At 55.8% G+C, this 14,795-nt stretch overlaps 1 protein-coding gene across 1 annotated transcript in view; it reads left to right on the forward strand.

Moving 5' to 3' along the window:
* The first annotated feature begins 10,669 nt into the window (after positions 1-10,669).
* Positions 10,670-14,795, forward strand: part of LOC146799852 (sodium/potassium-transporting ATPase subunit alpha-1) — an 86,973-nt gene continuing 82,847 nt past the window's right edge. The window contains exon 1 of the mRNA XM_085620746.1: positions 10,670-10,807. Within this exon, the coding sequence (XP_085476872.1) occupies positions 10,769-10,807 (39 nt within the window). The 5' untranslated portion in view covers positions 10,670-10,768. The remainder of the gene's footprint in view (positions 10,808-14,795) is intronic.

Genomic DNA, 14,795 nt, shown 5'->3' on the forward strand with positions numbered 1-14,795 from the left:
TTAAGGGCGTGGTGACTTTTTGCACCTGCTCATAGGAACTTTGTCCTCCTGATGCTCTGTAGTACAGACAATGACCAGAACAGATTAGTGGCCATAAGACAAACGTTTATGTCTAATGTGTCTCGTTTCTGTCTGTGTAAATGTATTTATAGAACTAATGGCTCGGGTTTAACAATTCTGTGTTTAAATAGGAATGTGTTGCTTTATTGTTATCTTTTCTGCTTATGTATGTACAATGTGCACTTCTTTTATTGTATGCAAACAGCATTTTTTATTTGTTATAACCCGGTTGTTAACAATTTTAATACAATTGATTGTTAGTTTATTGTTTTGCCCAGTATAGCCAATCCGGTCTTAAATAAATTAAGTATTTCAATTTTGTATAATTTCAGGTTCCCACCTTGATGCTTCCAGGGCAATGAATGTAACGTTGAATGAGACTTTTAGCAAAGTATGACTGGGATGTAAAATGTACCCAGAGGGAGCTTCTCACTTGACTGGACATTCTATTTACGGTGCTCTGCCCTTTGGGAACGAGGGGTCCCTCTCTGTTTTTACAGACATACGTACTGGCATAAACAGGACTACAAGTCCCAGAATGCAAAGCAAAAATCCGGACTGGACGGTCAACACAGCTTGGACCTGAGAACCTTGAGCGCTCAAGCCAGCTACAAATCTGTATGTTGCACTAGCATATGATTGCACTAATGCTAGTGCAAGAAAGGACGCACAATGCCTGGACTGGATGACTTATTCACACATGGACCTGGGAAACATGAGAGCTCTGGGCAGCAGCTGGACACTGAAATGAACTCAGCACCATAGCTTCTTGCAAGTGGCAACAGCCCCACCAGGCTTCCTAGGTCCATGCGTGAATAACTGATCCAGCCCATGTGTTTTCTTTGAATTAGAGGACTTGTAGTCTTGCTTATTTCATTACAGAACCAGGACTACAACTCCCAGAATTCATAGGGAAAAAACCTGTCTAGGATCAGTTCATACCACATGGATCTGGGAAACTTGGCAGGTATGTGGCACCATAAGGGCAGCTTGAGACTAGTGTAAAGATATGGGGGCTGCAGTGGGCTCAGACTTCACAATGTGCAGCACCAATGTGCAGAGCGCGCAGGCCTCTGGGGTTTACCTTTGCATTCTGGGGCTTGTAGTCCTGTTTCTTCCATTATACGTTTGGGGATACAAGTAACACAACACAAAGAAAAAGAATGGTCTGGACTCACTACTCACGTATTTGTCCTGAAAATGTGAGTACTCTGGGAGTGCTGGCAGACATCTCTATCTTTGCAGGGCCTAGTTTAATCCGTTGTTTATTTCGATTTTGTTACCGCAGTGTATGAAAACCCTCAACGCCTTTAGGAGAGAAAACCTTAAAGAACAAATCAATAAAAATAAAATATTTTTGTGCTTCACAAAAGCATTTGAAATAAATGTTCGTACACAAGGCCAGTATGCTGAGAATTCCTGGTCATTTTGTGTATGACGTCGTACTCGACTCACATGGCTGTAAAGTAGATATAACTTTAGCCAAGAGCAGTTAACGATCTAGAATGTTTTACCCATGCGAGCATTGCTAAAAGCAAAGCTCCATGTCCCAGGCTGGATTCACCAAACAACCTGCGCTGCCTTGCGTGCTCACGTGACAGAGAACCCCTCACTCTTGGCCAGAATCCCAGCATGCTTTGTTTTCCCCCTTGTTGCCGAATAGGCACCGTAACTGGGTGGCACTAGCCCCCGTTATCAGAACTTCCCAGGTGCGTACGTCAGTAACTCCTCCCACCCAGGAACTGTATTTGAATTCTGGAACTTTTAGTCCTGTGTGACAATTGATTACACAGGACTACAAATCCCAGCATGCTACAAATAACCTGGACTGGATGAGCGACTCCCACAAGGAACCGGGTAACACAGAAGCGCCGGGTCTCTGTGCTTTCCTGTCTCTGCTCAGTGCTGCGCCCCAGGCCTGCACAGCTGTGTCAAAGGCTGAGATTACCAGATCAATGCGGTACTAGGAGCACCGGGTGTCTCCATGTCACCGGAACACTACTCTAGACATCCATCAAACAAACCAGTGCATTCTGGGAATTGTAGTCCTTTCATTTCACAGCTGAAAGCATCAGTGTTACAGTCTGATATCCTTCTGTGGTGATCATGCAATCCACTCTCTGACCACCCCTCGACAGCCTCCTGTGTTCTACCCCTCAGCCTGTGCTTACCAGATTGCTCCTTTACATCATGAACACCGTTTTACATCCCTTTCCTTTATTTTACCTACATAATGTGTTCTGGGAGTTGTAGTCTTGATTTATTGAATGGCACTCGCCCGAAAACGAAGCTTTCCAAAAGGAAAGCCCAGGTCTGGAGTGCCGCTGTCCCAGGGGTCATTGGGTCCCTGATGCCAGGGGTCATTGGGTCCCTGGTCCCAGGGGTCATTGGGTCCCTGGTGCCAGGGGTCATTGGGTCCCTGGTGCCAGGGGTCATTGGGTCCCTGATCCCAGGGGTGACTGGGTCCCTGATGCCATGGGTCATTGGGCCCATGATCCCAGGGGTCACTGGGTCCCTGATCCCAGGGGATATTGGGCCCCTGATCCCAGGGGTCATTGGGTCCCTGATCCCAGGGGTCATTGGGTCCCTGATCCCAGGGGTCATTGGGTCCCTGATGCCAGGGGTCATTGGGTCCCTGATCCCAGGGGTCGTTGGGTCCCTGATGCCAGCGGTCATGGGGCCCCTGATCCCAGTGATCATTGGTCCCTTCACTGCTGCCTTGCTGGACCAGTGTTCCAGAGACTTTTACTAGAAGAGAGCGCCAGAGGGGACCGTACAATTCTGCTTCCAAAAGGCCACAAGTCAGGTGTGACCCTTCAGCCAGCCCTTACCTTTGAATAAACTGTGCTTTGCAGTCTGGAACTTGTTGTTTCCCGATTCTACATTGTAGTTGTAATTGCGTTTATATAGCGCTTAGTACCCCTGACAAGGCGTCAAAGCGCTTTTTCAGCGAGTGGCATGCTACTCGGGAACCCAAAAATGATTCATGGTGAATTAGTATGGGGAAATACGAAATTAATGTGAGCGGTAAACATGTTAGTCTGTTATCTGAATCGAAAAGAATATTGGAGGGAGAGAAGAGGGAAAAGGTTTGCATTTACATAGCGCTTGTGTAGGAAAGTAGGATCTGCTTCTTATGGTTACCCCCACTTTTTGCTTTTATGTTACACTGCTTTTGACTAGTCTGACTGGGATCCTGCTAATCAGGACCCCAGTCTATCTGCTTTCTCCCTAAACTGTTATGTCATGTACTTAGGTACACTCCAGATTGGATACTGGGGTACCCTTGAATATGGTACCCATGTACCCAGGGCATAGGTACCCCAGAGGCCTCCCATGGGCTGAAGCTTGTATTATGCCACCCATGAGAGTCCATGCAAGATGGATCTACAGGCCTGCCATTGCAGCCTGTGTAAGTTGGTGCATGCACCACTTACTAAAGATTTATGTTTACTATATCTAAGAGCCACTACACTTAAAACCCATAAGTTACCCCTATAGCAGGCCTTGACAATCCTGAAGGCAGGGTGCTTGGTTCTAAGTGAGAAGGTGAGCAGTGGCACCCCTGCAGCCTATGGAGTCCATTATCCCGGGTTGTTAGTGCTGCAGCAATTTACGACATATAGAGTGGCAATATACTACCGCGTAATGACCAGCTCTAAAACGGCTGAAAGTAACCCTATCGTGTTTTGTGTCAAACATTCTGAAATCATACCCCCACACCGGCAACCGCCCCTCAGAAACAAGCTTTGGGAGGTCCCTGGTGTTCCCGGTACCAGTCTTCTAGTCCCAGGCAGCCCAAAAGGGTTGCTGCCGACCAGAGACACATTTCTGCCCACCTGCTGCTGATCCAAACTCGAGCAGGGAAAGGCAGAACAATAGGTATACTGTCACAGGGAGGTGTGGCCACCTCCCAGACAGGATTTAGTGTATTAGGCCTGGGTGGGTGCGCTTGCCAGGGACCGAAAGTCTGCATGAGGGGCTCATTTGGTGTCCCTGTGCATAGTCCAGTTCAAACCAGTCCTGAGAGCCGTTGGCTCCGTGTTGGAAAACGAGGCAGCATCTGTGAGGCCTGCACAAATAACATGACTACATTTGTCCTTCACTGGAAACCAAACACCCAATTGTAGCGCCTGACTCTCAGAGGGTAGCGTTGCAGAGCAGTCTGAGGTTTACTCAAGGGAGGTGGTGTGGGCTAGTAATCGCCATTTGCAGGTGCACAAAAATAACACTCAATAATTGATTGTCCAGTCCGTACTTTGCTTTATAAAAGTAAGAGTACATTTATTAAACACACACACTACTCAATACCATGCACCAATTTACAAATATACATAAGCTGTTGGAATTACTTTGTGACATTGCATCACATCTCCACCCCTCCCGCAGGGGGGGTGGGGTCTAGTACCACCACTCCCATGTATGCACATCAACTTGCCCCCAATGCAGTTAGTTGAACATAACCTGGAGCGAGGGCCCTGCGCACTGGCACCATCCCAGTGGCGACCCACCCCATTACCTCAACAAGCATTAAAAAGGGGTAACCCTGCCTTGGTGACACATGACCCTGACTGAGCATCTCCTACTGACCATAAAGTATGCACCTCTATATCTTAAGGGCTAGCAGTCTGGGGACTTCACCTAAGCGCAGCAGCAAGAATCTATGTTTACGCACACTTTAGAATGACAGTACTCATCACCTTGGTTGATCATTTGAATGCATTGCAATTACCGCCCCTAAAGGCATCACAGATGAAATCACAGGATTATGCATATACAGCCAGACACCCTAGCAGGACTGTCTGACAACATAACCCCACTTGGCTTATGACATCACCTTACACCAGCACATCACATTAAACAAATTAACTTTAGTCCCTCTGAAAGGAATAACCATTAGTAAATGCATTTCGGTGCAGTTACACCACTTCACCTCCAGGGGATGCCCTTCACTCCATGATACACTTCGTAGTACACCCTCAGCTGTAGAACATAAGTCCCAGCCCAGAAGGTGATAAATGCTGGCTGAGCCCTTGAGGGGTTATTATTTCAGATGCCCCAGGAAACTTATGGGGGACTGTTCTCCTTTCTGCTGGGGGAAGCTGCGGTGCTCCTGCAGCCCCCATGCACTTCCTTTCACCCATGAGGGTGACCCCTTCCTCTGGGGGCCACCAGGCGCCAAAAACGAGGTTCTCCCCATGCCTTGCAAGGCATTACGGGGCGCATAGAGCTCCTTCCTTTGCATAATTGATGAGCGGCTCTCCCCCTGTGGCGGGGAGAGCCGCGCTGGCGGTGCCGGCGGCTTCACCGCATCTTCCTCCATCGGTGGGGGGCCTGGTCCCACCCGGACCCCCAGGTGCCGATAGGCGGCTCGGGGAGCCCATCCCCGGCTGCTCCTTCTTGTTTCTGGGGCCCGGTCCCACCCGGGCCCCTCGCGCCTCCACGTCTTCATGTTTGGGGTCCCCGGTCCCACCCGGGACCCCCGAATGCCTCCGAGATGGGGGGCAGCCTGGGGAGCCCAAACCCGGCTGCCCCCGCCGGCTCCCCGCCCGGCCAGCACCCTCATGTGCTGCCACGGGAGCCGGCACGACTCTTCTCCTCTGCCCGCTCCAGCGGGCAGACACGCCGCATCCTCCATGGAGCGGTTCTTTGGGGGGAGTGCGACGGCACTTCCCCCCACGTTCTCCACCCTCAGGGCCCGGGATGGGGTCCCGGGCCCCCGAACATCTTCGGGGGGGGGGCGCGACGGCACTCCCCCTCACTCAGCATCGGTGGGGGCCAGGGTGGGCTCCTGGCCCCCTGCCAAGGGCCACCTTCCCGGGGAGCGCGAAGGCACTCCCCCTCCTCCTTATTCGTCGGGGGCCAGGGTGGGCTCCTGGCATTCCCCGGGGGTGGAACCTTCACGGGGTGCGCGACGGCGCACCTCGACTTTCCTTCCTTGGGGGGCAGCCCCCGGGATCTGACCCACCCGGGGGGCAGTTTCCAGACCGGCAGCGGAGCCCCACGTGCTTCGTCGTCAGTCCCATCAAAGGTCAAAGGTCGTGTACCTTCTGGGGGGCATATCTCAGCCCCCAGGGGTCCGATCTCCTCCATTTTCGCGTCCTCTTGCTCCTGGTGGCACCCCCCAGCCACTGAGAGCACTCTCCTTCGCCCTCCGGGTCTCCAAGAGGGTGCCTTCTGCAGGGAACGGTCTTCCCTGGCTCCCTGCGCCAGCCTTTCGCCTGGCTCTCCTTCGGGGCCTCACTTCTCCCTGCGCAGAGGCCACTGCTCCTGCGCACCGGTCCTGGACTCTTCTTCTGGTGCTGTTTGGGTCCTGGGGGCAGTCAGGGGGTCTCTCCTTCCAACTGCCCATTGCGCCAGGCTCCAGCACCTTCAGCCTCCGCCGACCACACCCCAGAGAGAGCGTCTCTTCCTGTGCAAGCACTTTTTAAAAGTTGAGTAGGGGGCTGGCAGGAAGTCCCTGTTGGTCCTATCAAACAGCGACACATCACTTTCCTGCCCCTGCTCCCTCCTTCTTGTCCAGCCTCTGGGTTTGTTCAAAATGGCGTTGTCCAGTGTCTCTGGCCACATGGCCTCTGAAACCAAACTCCTTCCCTCCTTGGTGCAGCCTGGTGCCTGGCACCCAGCAACAGCAGTTGATGGATTGGCCTACAGCCCCACCCATCTTCTCTTCGTGGAGAGGAGGCCCTAGCTTGAGGAAGAAAGGTTATCAATCCATCCAGCTGAGGTCAGCCCTCAGCCTGGGCCTGGTCATGACTGGCTCAGAGAAATATGAGAGTTCTGGATGACCCAAAAGCAGTACAAATATGACTTTGGACTCTGCAGAATACTTCTTTTCACATTTGCTACATTGGACTTAAGTGCGTGTCTGGAATCTGTAGGCCTAATTGATGTTAATCTAGCCATGGGCCCCACATTCCCATAGGGGAATAATGAAGTGAAAACACAGTAAAACACACTGACTTTCCCTGGCATGTTTCTTCCATCCTGAGTTCACTGTGGGTGAGTCCCAACCTATGAGGCTCCCCCACAGTAAAAGCTCAACAATTAGGTGCTCAAAAAGCGAAAATTCCGGGCAGCCCATAGTGTCAGAACCACCTTCTAACACTCCTGCTCTGGCGCAAAACTGGACAAAGGACATGGGAGTTACCTCCCCACTGTCCTGACCCTCCCCTGGAAGCGTTCCTTTAATCTGTCCAACCCTCTTCCGTGGGTAGGAGCCTAGATTCTAAGTGGACAAGATTCTGAACCAGAAACTACTGAACTTCGACTGTCTGGACACTCTGGACTTCGCCGGACTTTGTTTGGGCCCGGCTTCATCTCCCACTCTGTCCAAAGCATCCTCTGTGTCCGTGCACCATACAGGCTCCATGCAGGACCTGTGGAGCATCAAGGACAACTGAAGATATCTCCCTTGGAGTGAAGGAGTCACACCCCTGAAACCGCGAGCACCACATCTCAACTGACCGGTCTGCTGCTCCTACAGACTCCGAAGGCTACAGCAACACAGGAGATGGGTTTCCTAGTCCCCCGAGGTCCAAGCAGCCCTCTCACCAAGTTTGAGGTCAGAATCCCTTGTGGGGTCTACAATACCTGTACCCCTGTGCACTGCGTACCTTTGCAAGTGCATATGCTTGTTGGCGTTCCCAAAACAAGTGCACTGGGCTCCGAGTTGCCCTAACGTCTGGCACCATTTCCACCGAAGAACTTTGGCCTCCTCACACTGAGTGCTCTGTGAGCTGTTGCTTTGTGAAACTGCTCGAGGTCCCCTCGCGACTCCTGTGCCTCCGGCCTGTGGGTCCTCTTGAGGATCATCTTTGCTTTTATTGGGCTCCCCTGGTTGCTCTAGGTCTGCCCTGACTCTCCTGTGTTTGGTGAGTCTCCTGGACCTTGCTGGTCCGAACTGTAACCTTCTTTGACCCACTGCGTGGGTTGCCGTTGTCAAGGCTTGTTGGTGCTCCAGCCGGACCCCGACCTCTCAGTACTCGACATCCTTTGTGGGACAGCTCGTGTCCGGCTCCTGGTTGTCCTCGCCATCTCCTGGTCCCAGTGGCTGCAGAGCCAAGAACCCCCTCATCGCACCTGATACACCTGCCATCGATGGGCATTCGTCTACCGAGCCCCTGGTCGCTGCTAAGAGACCCAGACTCTGTCCCCTCTGCTTTTAGGTACTCTTCAACAAGAATCCACCTTTGGATTCCGACTGACACTTTTCTTCTTCCCAGCAGTTGCTCTTCCTTGAAGTCCTCCATTGAGATTGACGGCGGTTTCCGACACCACTTCAGCCCTATGCACCCGGCTTCCCTGGGATAGGTATCTGTGGTACTACAGTATCCACGGGTGGGGTGGCTCTTCAACCTCCTAAGTTCCACTGGGTTTCTTCGAAGTCCACTCAGAAGGGTCCTAACACTTTAAAACTACAACCGCAACTCTCCCATAGAATTGTACGGTGCACGCGGTCGTGTTCCGACAGTGCACCCGTCCTCCGTGGGGTCCCTACTTACTCACCTTGGGTGGTTCCTTGGGGTCCCAGCAATTCTACACCCTCTAGACACTGTCTTGACTCGAGTCGTGGTTCTTATACCACTATTTTAGTATATGGTTTGGTCTCCGCCTGGAGCCCACTGTGTATTAGTTCTACTTACGATTGTTTCTGTGCTACAGTATTGTGTATTTTGTGAGTATCTTCGTGTAGAAGATACTGGGTCATACTTTTAGTGCGTTATATTTTTAAAAAAATATGTTTATAACTACTGCGTGGTTCTCCTTTCATTTAACCAATACATTAATGTTGCATTCTGGTAAAACATGCTGCTTAACATTCCTTCAAGACTTAGCCTGAAGGCTGCTCTCCACAGCTACCACTTGGATAGCTTTCTTAGGTTATCTTTGACCTCTTAAATCACCATAAGGGTTGTTTGGACTGGTGCAAGGTGCCCACTTTAATTAGTGGACAACATATGCCAGACCAATTTCTCACAGCTTGCTACCCCTGATGGGGCGTTGAAGCACTTTTTGGTGGGTAGCCCGCTATACCGGAACCCTAGCAGGATTAGTGGGGAATTGGTATAGGGGAATATGAAATTAATTTGAGCGGAGGACATGTGAAGAGATGGAAGAGGGCGGAGTCTAGAACGTTTTTGGGGGGGGTTCATATCAGTAGGCGGAGGTTTAAGGTAAGTGTTTAGAAAGGCCTATTTGTGAGGTTTGAGATGATGCAAGGAGGGGCAGAGGCTGGAGAAGTCCAGAAAGGGTTATTTTGGGGGTCATAGTAGTGGTTTGGGGTTTGGGATGGGTGAGAGAGTGTAGGTAGCGGATATACTAGAGGAAATGCTGCGTCTCCTCGCGGGGGTCAGCCATGAAGAATAATACAAGGCCCCCTGCCACAGACCACCTGCATCACTCAGCCAGCCACCGGGCAACCGGTCTGAGGCTTGACGAATCCACAGCAGCACTGTAAGAAAGCGAATTATCAATTGGGGTGGGGCCGCGGCCAGGGCGACTGACTCCGGAATCTGGGGATCGCGGTTCGATCCCCGGCGCCGGTGGCAGATTAGCCTAGCACCATGTGACTCTGGGCAATAGCTTCCCGACGGCCCCCAGCGCCTAGAGACCCTTACGGGTGATGGTTTGCGCTTTACAAATGTGGATTATGGAAGGGTAAAGGGAAGGGAAGAGGTGTGGCGCAGCGGCCAGGGCGACTGACTCCGGAATCTGGGGATCACGGTTCGATCCCCAGCGGCAGATTAGCCCAGCACCATGTGACTCTGCTTAATCTCCCCGACGGCCCCCAGCGCCTAAAGACCCTTGCGGGTGATTGTTCCGCAGACCACCACAGGTCACTAACGTGCTGGGCCCAGACAGAGGTCGCAACAATATACACCAGCTTCACCCCTGGCAGCTAGGACACAGAGAAAACAGATTGACTTCACTAAAATGTGTACAGCATTTAGAAGTACCAAAACACATTAAAAATCCACTCAAAAAATGTAATCAGCAAAACGGCAAAAATCCAGTCAAGGGAACTGGAGATGTGAATTTAATAAAGAAAAAAAAATCGATTTTATTATATAACATTAACAGCAGCCCAATGTGGGACCGAAAACAAATTAGCCAAAGAAAAAAAAGAAAAAGAAACGACAAGAAACACATGACATAGCTGGCCACATAAAGTTGCATAGAACAAGCCATTGTACACCAATGGCTAGAGGCAGACGGCGAACAAGTGGCTAGCAAGTACAGTATGAGAATTCACACACAGCTTCACTTTACCTGCCTCAAGTCCCTGGACACCAGTCCGGCCCACAATGAGCAGTTCCTGGGGAGACACTGGTGTCTGCATTTCGCGGCATTGTGACCTCAGCGGGGGGGGGCTGTTCATCGAGGTATAAACTTGGGCCTACAACCCCCTGCATGCATTGTGCCAAAACAGCTGTGACTAGGTGTAGGTGCCTCTAGTGTAAAACACCACATTTACCAGCCGCAAAGACCCCAGTCTTGAGTTTTGCTGCCCAGGACTGCAGGTACCAGAATGCAAAGGGAGGGGGCGGGGCTTGACCTGTCCACAGCTGAAATGGGCAGCACGCTGTTTCATTGGACTGCTCTGGCGCTTTAAGGCCTAATGAGAGCGGTGTTTTTTTTCCTTTTAAATTAAAAAGAAACGTGTCTCGGACAGACGCCGAAGCGGTTGCGGTGGAGCCGCGGGTCAATGGAAGACAAACGAGGAAAGGATCCGCTGCTTGGGCAGGTTGGCTGAGACTCCATGTTAAGAAAGGAGGGGAGGGTGTAATCTATACACGTTAGTTTAAAAAGTATCTCTTCTGGAAACGTGTACAGCCTCACTAGAGCACCGACTGTGCCCCACCCTCACTAGAGCACCGACTGTGCCCCAGCATCACTAGAGCACCGACTGTGCCCCACCCTCACTAGAGCACCGACTGTGCACCACCCTCACTAGGGCGCCGCCTGTGCCCCACCCTCACTAGAGCGCCGACTGTGCCCCACCCTCACTAGAGCACCGACTGTGCCCCACCCTCACTAGAGCACCGACTGTGCCCCAGCCTCACTAGAGCACCGACTGTGCCCCACCCTCACTAGAGCACCGACTGTGCACCACCCTCACTAGGGCGCCGACTGTGCCCCACCCTCACTAGAGCGCCGACTGTGCCCCACCCTCACTAGAGCGCCGACTGTGCCCCAGCCTCACTAGGGCGCCGACTGTGCCCCAGCCTCACTAGAGCACCGACTGTGCCCCAGCCTCACTAGAGCACCGACTGTGCCCCAGCCTCACTAGAGCACCGACTGTGCCCCAGCCTCACTAGGGCGCCGACTGTGCCCCAGCCTCACTAGAGCACCGACTGTGCCCCACCCTCACTAGAGCGCCGACTGTGCCCCACCCTCACTAGAGCGCCGACTGTGCCCCAGCCTCACTAGAGCGCCGACTGTGCCCCAGCCTCACTAGGGCGCCGACTGTGCCCCAGCCTCACTAGAGCACCGACTGTGCCCCAGCCTCACTAGAGCACCGACTGTGCCCCAGCCTCACTAGAGCACCGACTGTGCCCCAGCCTCACTAGAGCACCGACTGTGCCCCACCCTCACTAGAGCACCGACTGTGCCCCACCCTCACTAGAGCGCCGACTGTGCCCCACCCTCACTAGAGCACCGACTGTGGCCCAGCCTGACTAGGGCGCCGACTGTGCCCCAGCCTCACTAGAGCGCCGACTGTGCCCCAGCCTCACTAGGGCGCAGACTGTGCCCCAGCCTCACTAGAGCACCGACTGTGCCCCACCCTCACTAGAGCACCGACTGTGCCCCACCCTCACTAGAGCACCGACTGTGCCCCAGCCTCACTAGGGCGCCGACTGTGCCCCAGCCTCACTAGGGCGCCGACTGTGCCCCAGCCTCACTAGAGCACCGACTGTGCCCCAGCCTCACTAGAGCACCGACTGTGCCCCAGCCTCACTAGAGCACCGACTGTGCCCCACCCTCACTAGAGCACCGACTGTGCCCCACCCTCACTAGAGCACCGACTGTGCCCCAGCCTCACTAGGGCGCCGACTGTGCCCCACCCTCACTAGGGCGCCGACTGTGCCCCAGCCTCACTAGAGCACCGACTGTGCCCCACCCTCACTAGAGCACCGACTGTGGCCCAGCCTCACTAGGGCGCCGACTGTGCCCCACCCTCACTAGAGCGCCGACTGTGGCCCAGCCTGACTAGGGCGCCGACTGTGGCCCAGCCTGACTAGGGCGCCGACTGTGCCCCAGCCTGACTAGAGCGCCGACTGTGCCCCAGCCTGACTAGAGCGCCGACTGTGCCCCAGCCTGACTAGGGCGCCGACTGTGGCCCAGCCTGACTAGAGCGCCGACTGTGGCCCAGCCTGACTAGGGCACCGACTGTGCCCCAGCCTGACTAGGGCACCGACTGTGCCCCAGCCTGACTAGAGCACCGACGGTGCCGCAGCCTGACTAGAGCGCCGACTGTGCCCCACCCTCACTAGAGCGCCGACTGTGCCCCACCCTCACTAGGGCGCCGACTGTGCCCCAGCCTCACTAGGGCGCCGACTGTGCCCCAGCCTCACTAGGGCGCCGACTGTGCCCCAGCCTCACTAGGGCGCCGACTGTGCCCCAGCCTCACTAGGGCGCCGACTGTGCCCCAGCCTCACTAGGGCGCCGACTGTGGCCCAGCCTCACTAGAGCGCCGACTGTGGCCCAGCCTCACTAGAGCGCCGACTGTGGCCCAGCCTGACTAGGGCGCCGACTGTGGCCCAGCCTGACTAGGGCGCCGACTGTGCCCCACCCTCACTAGGGCGCCGACTGTGCCCCAGCCTCACTAGAGCGCCGACTGTGCCCCAGCCTCACTAGAGCGCCGACGGTGGCCCAGCCTGACTAGAGCGCCGACTGTGCCCCGCCCTCACTAGAGCACCGACTGTGCCCCACCCTCACTAGAGCACCGACTGTGCCCCAGCCTCACTAGGGCGCCGACTGTGCCCCACCCTCACTAGGGTGCCGACTGTGCCCCAGCCTCACTAGAGCGCCGACTGTGCCCCAGCCTCACTAGAGCACCGACTGTGCCCCAGCCTCACTAGGGCGCCGACTGTGCCCCAGCCTCACTAGAGCGCCGACTGTGCCCCAGCCTCACTAGAGCACCGACTGTGCCCCAGCCTCACTAGAGCACCGACTGTGCCCCACCCTCACTAGAGCACCGACTGTGCCCCACCCTCACTAGAGCACCGACTGTGCCCCACCCTCACTAGGGCGCCGACTGTGGCCCAGCCTGACTAGGGCGCCGACTGTGGCCCAGCCTGACTAGGGCGCCGACTGTGGCCCAGCCTGACTAGGGCGCCGACTGTGGCCCAGCCTGACTAGGGCGCCGACTGTGCCCCAGCCTGACTAGAGCGCCGACTGTGGCCCAGCCTGACTAGGGCGCCGACTGTGGCCCAGCCTGACTAGGGCGCCGACTGTGGCCCAGCCTGACTAGGGCGCCGACTGTGGCCCAGCCTGACTAGAGCGCCGACTGTGGCCCAGCCTGACTAGAGCGCCGACTGTGGCCCAGCCTGACTAGAGCGCCGACTGTGGCCCAGCCTGACTAGGGCACCGACTGTGGCCCAGCCTGACTAGGGCACCGACTGTGCCCCACCCTCACTAGAGCACCGACGGTGCCGCAGCCTGACTAGAGCGCCGACGGTGCCGCAGCCTGACTAGAGCGCCGACGGTGCCGCAGCCTGACTAGAGCGCCGACGGTGCCGCAGCCTGACTAGAGCGCCGACGGTGCCGCAGCCTGACTAGAGCGCCGACGGTGCCGCAGCCTGACTAGAGCGCCGACTGTGGCCCAGCCTGACTAGGGCGCCGACTGTGGCCCAGCCTGACTAGGGCGCCGACTGTGGCCCAGCCTGACTAGGGCGCCGACTGTGGCCCAGCCTGACTAGGGCGCCGACTGTGGCCCAGCCTGACTAGGGCGCCGACTGTGGCCCAGCCTGACTAGGGCGCCGACTGTGCCCCAGCCTCACTAGAGCGCCGACTGTGCCCCAGCCTCACTAGAGCGCCGACTGTGCCCCAGCCTCACTAGAGCGCCGACTGTGCCCCACCCTCACTAGGGCGCCGACTGTGCCCCACCCTCACTAGGGCGCCGACTGTGGCCCAGCCTGACTAGGGCGCCGACTGTGGCCCAGCCTGACTAGGGCGCCGACTGTGGCCCAGCCTGACTAGGGCGCCGACTGTGGCCCAGCCTGACTAGGGCGCCGACTGTGGCCCAGCCTGACTAGGGCGCCGACTGTGGCCCAGCCTGACTAGGGCGCCGACTGTGGCCCAGCCTGACTAGGGCGCCGACTGTGGCCCAGCCTGACTAGGGCGCCGACTGTGGCCCAGCCTGACTAGAGCGCCGACTGTGGCCCAGCCTGACTAGAGCGCCGACTGTGGCCCAGCCTGACTAGAGCGCCGACTGTGGCCCAGCCTGACTAGAGCGCCGACTGTGGCCCAGCCTGACTAGGGCACCGACTGTGCGCTACCCTCACTAGAGCACCGACGGTGCCCCAGCCTGACTAGAGCGCCGACGGTGCCCCAGCCTGACTAGGGCGCCGACTGTGCCCCAGCCTCACTAGGGCACCGACTCAGTCCCAGGGTCACTAGGGCACCGACTCTGCCCCACTCTGCCCCAGCCTGACTAGGGCGCCGACTGTGGCCCAGCCTGACTAGGGCGCCGACTGTGGCCCAGCCTGACTAGGGCGCCGACTGTGCCC

The sequence above is a fragment of the Triturus cristatus genome, chromosome 8 (genome assembly GCF_964204655.1).
Source record: "Triturus cristatus chromosome 8, aTriCri1.1, whole genome shotgun sequence".
Taxonomy (NCBI): Eukaryota; Metazoa; Chordata; class Amphibia; order Caudata; family Salamandridae; genus Triturus; species Triturus cristatus.